Here is a 6,000-nt window from a genome sequence, read left to right on the forward strand (position 1 = left end):
GCACCTGGTTAGTGTGGAGGCAGACTGCTGCTGCTGGCAACCGGGGGTCTGCACTGGCTGCAGGCAGGAGTGGGTGGTGGAGGGCTTTTTGTTTTCCCTCCAGCCGTGATTCTGTTCCAGAATTCTCTCCGTTTGCGCGCCAGTCGGCCTCAGAGGACCAGACCTCCGCCAACACAGGGAGGTAAAGAGGCAGCTGCATAAATCACCACCAGAGCCGGGCCGAGCCGAGCGCGGTCCGGAGGCTGGAGCCCGGAGCCCGGAGCATCTGCTCTGATGCCTCTTAACCCCCGAACCCCCAGCTTATGGCTGAGCAGGAGTCCTGCAGGCAGCGCTCTCACATACAGCACTGCCCCCCCTCCCACCTCCCTCCTCCCAGAGGATCTCTCTTATTTACTATTGTTACAGAACACTCCTCACGGCATGCAGAGGAAAAGTCCAATGTTTGGATCAATGATCAGTGATACGGAACACTGTTGTTGTGCTTCTCAGTGCTTGGTTCGGTAGCAAACTCGCGTAGCGTAGCGCCATGCTGGATGGAATCTCTGATGCACTTTATTAAGGAGGAACACCCCCCCCCCCCCAAAGAAAAAAAAACTGGGTAGAGTGGCGCATTCCCTTCTTTAAAAATGCAGTATGATCACAAAAGCACTGAAATCTCCTTAGCTTTTACGAAAAATTAAAAAAAAAAATTCTAATGTTGATAAACAAACAAAAGACTATTTATGTTCGCACCTGGGGACTGTAGACCGAATGAGGATTCCTCTGGGAAAATCTTTTTTCTCTGTGTTCACTCCTTCATGAATTTATGTATATATTTGATTAATGTCAACCAACTTTGCTGCCGTTTCAGTGGAGCTAATTACGAGTGCGTCGCTCCAGGCGGTGATGAATCGTTTGAGCGAGGGCTTGTTTTGCCAGAGATTAAAACCCCTTTTCACTCCTCCATCTCCATCCGCCCCTGTCTGCCTCCTCTCCCGTACAGAGCCGTGCAGGTGACGGGTAACTGACAGTCTGACTCCTGTTAATGGCTCGTCTCTGCCGCCAGGACACTCGCAACAATTATGCCGGGAAGAAACTGGAAAAAAATGCCTTTCATCTGCGAAAGCAGTAAACCGACAAAGGGGCAGCATGTATTCAATCTGAAATCAATCAATGGCTCATTCATTGATCTGTTTCTGTCCTCAGCGATGCAGGCCGGCAGAGACACAGTTTGGTGGCTCCGTGCTGGAGTGGTGACGGCCCTCGGTGTGGTGACATGTGCTCTACCTCTGTGTCTGTTGCAGATGATGAAGTTCGCCTGGGACAACTACAAGCACTACGCCTGGGGCAAGAATGAGCTTCGGCCTCTGACCAGGAACGGACACATCGGGAACATGTTCGGTGAGTGGCAGCATGCGGCTGGCGGGGGCTGGGTGGGGGGGGTGTCCTCTGGGTCCGTCTGCCAGCCCTCTCCTTTTAGGCTGAGCTGATCAGAAGCAGCACACGTTCGCAGTGCAGTCCCATCACATCCTACGATTGCGCTCCTGGAACATTCCGGCACAGACCGGGGCCCCAGGGAATATGTGGTGAGGGGACACAGCACACAGGACAGAGGACGCACAGAGCAGGTCTGCGGCTGTGTCTCTCTCTCCAGGTTCAGTATTCATTATTCAGTGATCTCCTCTCCCTCACGTGCCCTGGCTGGGCGGTTATTTTGCATACTGCTGTCTGAGTGGCTGAAGGTAGCGGTGACACGCGGAGACAGTATTGGCTCTAATTGGAGGCTGTGGAGAGAACGCTCTCAGACTCCTGCGTGGCCCCACGCACCCCCCCCATCCCACGCTGCCCACGGTAAGCAATCATTCAATGAAGCTCTTAATAAAGTCGCTCAGATATTAATGAGACCCGAAGAATTGCCTCCATTCCCTCGGTCCGCCCGGGATCCTGGTTTATGGATCTGATCAACCGGGATGATTCTGACCTTTTCAAAGTTTTAATGACATTTCCTTCATTTCCCTCTGGCTTTGAGGTGGAATATCACCGCCAGCTTTTTAGGCCCGTGTCCAGCAACGTGTAGGAAAAGAGCTGGTTGCCTGGTTACAGATGCGGTTTTTGTGAATATGGAGGCGTGTTAAAGGTCTTTTCAAATATCAGAAGGTTATCCTCACTCATTGCCTTCGGTATGTGCAAGGCATTTTCGATGTACTTTTTTTTTGTGCCTCCGCTTGACTTTGAGTGATGCTCTGTCCAAGGTAAACCAGCATTACATTGAGATGGATTTAGCCCAAGGAATGTGCTTGTGTGGAATCACAAAACATTTGTCAATCAGTCTTGTGAGACTGTTTTCCAAAAGAAAAACTAGCATTCTGTAGCTTTCAGTAGTGCGTATTTAGATGAAAACAGCAAGTATTTATCTTCAGTTGTTCTTCAGATTCATCAGCTAATCAGCGACGGGGATGTGTGGAATCTGTGAAGTTGAAAGTGAGGCTGCTGACTGATAGCCTGCAGCTACCCGCTTTGCTTATTAAAATGTCCTGGAAGTGGCTGCTTTGCTTGCAAATGTGCACACTGACAAATGATAATTTGTCATCTTGTATTGCCATATGCTGAGTGGCTAATGAACTAGTTTGTGCAACTAAAATTGTTGTGGTTAAAGTTGGAGTCCAGGTAATGCCGTTACAGACACGGTCCTTTAACTGACATAAACAGTATACAGCAAATGCTATTTTTGTTTGTGAGCAAACTACTTTGCTATTGATGACTTGCTATTTTCAGTTTGTCTATGAGGAAATTTCACAATGTGCCTCTTAGGGGCCGTACAGTATGCCTCTCTCAGCAAACTGATTTTAGGCAGCTACCGTTAGCAGCTAAACATAGCAAAATCAGATAGCTTCAGTAAATCATAATGTAATTTTGTGAGACAACAGTCTTGTTTGCTAAATTCTGTTAGTATTGATTCTGTGAGAATTCTGGAAACACTGATGATTTTTAAGAGTTTTCGGTGCTTCCTCCTTTGCGGTGTCAGGTTGTCAGGGTGATGCTGCCTGGATTGTATTTGTGTTCTGAGGAAAGTTTGCAAAATCAGTTGGTAAGAGATAAAAAGATGCTGTTCTCATGTTCAGAGCCGACTCCCGGTCAGGCAATCAGATATAATTTAATGGCTGTCTTATCACAGGAATACAATTAGCAGGAAATATCACTCCAAACAGATCCTCACATACAAGTGACATTAGCTTTAAGTCATTAATTTATTTCTTCCTGTTTTGAAATTGGTTCCCCTTTCAAGTGCACAGATAAGAATGACACGCTCAACCAGTATCACTAATCCGATAAGCAAATGGATTTGATTTTATTTGAATTTGGTTATTTTTTGTACACACAGGGTAATGAAGTATTTGGGCTGAGCTGTCTCGGTTTGGTGTGCTGTTTATAAGCGTCAGCTGGAAGGATCTGTGTAACAGGCCGGGTGTGAAATTGGATGTTGTGTTCTTTAATCCGGGTTAAACAGAGATACTGTAAGATGCAATCTGGATGTAACCAACTCTCAGAACCATGTTAACCTGGTGGCCCTCTTCAGGCCAAGCCCAGAAACATCCACTGAACAGTTTCACCATTTGGGGGTTTGCTTGGCATCGCCCTCTCTCTTTGTACCCTGGGGCGGCAGTGTAGCATAGTGGTTAAGGAGCAAGACTTGTAACTAAACGGTTGCTGGTTCGATTCACGGCTGGGGCACTGCTGCTGTACCCTTGGGCAAGGTACTTAACCCAGAATTGCCTCAGTAAATATCCAGCTGTGTCAATGGATAACATGTAAAAATTGTAACCTTTGTAAGTCGCTCTGAATAAGAGTGTCTGCTAAATGCCAATAATGTAACACACTCCTCTTTCTCTTTCTGCATAGACTCCCTCCCGTCACTGTGCTGAACTGTGAGACTGTGTACATGCGTGCGTGCGTGTGTGTATGCGCTTACGTGAGTAAATGTGTATCTGTAGGTCTGTAAATGTTGCCACTTTCAAGTAAGTTGTAGTTTACTGTGGAAACTTTGTGTCCACTTGTGACAAGCAGCATGCTGGTGCTGTTTCAGTTTGAAAATCATTTGTGTCATATCACCCACTACAGTAACCCCAAATGTGTTTGTTTCATCTTGGTGTTGCAGTATTGCCAGGGGCAGATGTTCTTTCATTTTATATTTAATCTGAAATAGTGAATATCAAATATTTAACACATATTAGACTATTATGATATAAAATGTTTTGTATATTTATTGTCACTGATTTATTTTCACACCCGTTGACACATTAAGAGTTGAGAGAGCATTTGTTTGTGTGTATCAACTGAAAACAAAGCCAAAGCTTTTTGACGGATAGGAATGGTGATCTGCGTAATGCCTTTAGTAAGTGGTATGGAATTTTATGATCTCTTTCTAAATATCATAATTCACTGATAAGAAAAGGCCTTGAGTGAACTCATACAGGGAGTATTTTCCCAGCAAGTGAGAGAGCTGGGGATATCGAATCACACAAAGCTCATTTCAACAAGGGAGAAGCCATGAGATCTAATTTTAGAATAACAAAAGAACGTCTTTAGTGGCACACAGATTGTGTGATGCCGTCAAGGGGAAATCAAGCTTGAAAATCAGCATCCAGCCATCTCAAAGAGCTCCGTAATGACTGTTTTCAATTGTATTGTGCAGCGTTATAGTGCAAGTGGGAGAAACTGCTGTCAGTCTGCATCTCAGACACAATCCTGTAATTTACTGAATGCTAATTGGACTATATTTTTTAAATGTGTAATTTTCATTACTTTGAGGCTTTGTGTTTAGCTAGCTTATTTGCATTGCATCTCAGCAGAGAGTTGCATTATCACCAGACAAACTGGGACATTATATTATCTGTACATTTAAACTGTGTTTACCTAGCATAATTTGCAGTGTTTTCTGAATGCAACAAATCTGCCTTTCACATAACTCGTTTTGTCATCAAACTGGCTGTGAAGGAGCCGTGCTGTGAGCAACAATATTTATATCAGGGCATGTCAGATGTATAACTAACAGATTTATTTTGGTGTATGAAAAATGACATTGTGAAGAGTGTATTATATCATGTGTGTTTATGTGTCTCCTGTATGCCGTACGGCAGGCCAGTGTTGATTTTCATATTTGTTGTTGTGTGCTAGGGAGAAGAAGGATGCCAATGAGAAACATACGGACATATGGTCACCTTTTTCTTACACAACTGTCAGTATCAAACCGTTTTCTGAAACATTATCGGCTCACAGTATATAGCGACATATTTGTTTATTATCTGGCCTGATAAACCCATTGAACATGTGCTTTCTCACCTCAGTAGGTCTCCAGTGAGCTACTCACATACAGTACCTGCAGAAACCTGCCGGTTCCCCTCCTGATCTTCGTTGCTCTGTGTGTAAGATGCAGTCCCCCGTTCAGAACGGTAGCAGGGCTGCCCCTCGGCAGTAGCTTTGGGTGATAAATACTGCATGTAACAGGGATGCTCGCTGCCCTGTGGTGTGGCGGCGTCTCTGCCTGCCGGCCCCTGGCACAGCTCCCATACTCGGCGGTGTGGCATAGGGGTAAGGGGCAGCGCTCGTACCCGAAAGCCTCCTGGTTCGATTCCCTGCCAGGCCACTGCTGCTATTCCCTTGGGCTTGGTACTTAACCCACAATTGGCTAGGTAAATATGCAGCTTTATGAATGGATAAAATTGTAATCTATGTAAGCCACTCTGGATAACAGAGTCTGCTAAATGCCAGTAATGTAATATAATGTAATGTAACCTGGCTGGGTCAGGCTACTGGGCTGTGCCTGCATTACCACTGTTCTGAGATCAGCTCTGTAGCTCTGCTTCAGGGTCTGCTGTGTGTTTGTGGGGACAGTCGAGAGCTGAGAGGGAGAGTGTTTCCCTCACAGGCAGGTGTGGGAGATCCCGGGGGGGGGCTGCAGACAGGTGCTGCTCGGGGGAGGTGTTGGAGGGGTGATGGAGGCAGGCGTTTTTGCCGTGGAGA

The 6,000-nt window shown here is 45.9% G+C and overlaps 1 protein-coding gene across 2 annotated transcripts in view; it reads left to right on the forward strand.

Moving 5' to 3' along the window:
- LOC118784909 (mannosyl-oligosaccharide 1,2-alpha-mannosidase IC) overlaps positions 1 to 6,000 on the forward strand; it is a 165,812-nt gene that overhangs the window by 73,022 nt on the left and 86,790 nt on the right. For both annotated transcript variants that reach the window (XM_036539386.1, XM_036539387.1), the window contains exon 2: positions 1,284 to 1,380. In XM_036539386.1, the coding sequence (XP_036395279.1) occupies positions 1,284 to 1,380 (97 nt within the window). The remainder of the gene's footprint in view (positions 1 to 1,283; positions 1,381 to 6,000) is intronic.

The sequence above is a fragment of the Megalops cyprinoides genome, chromosome 10 (genome assembly GCF_013368585.1).
Source record: "Megalops cyprinoides isolate fMegCyp1 chromosome 10, fMegCyp1.pri, whole genome shotgun sequence".
NCBI classification, from domain to species: domain Eukaryota; kingdom Metazoa; phylum Chordata; class Actinopteri; order Elopiformes; family Megalopidae; genus Megalops; species Megalops cyprinoides.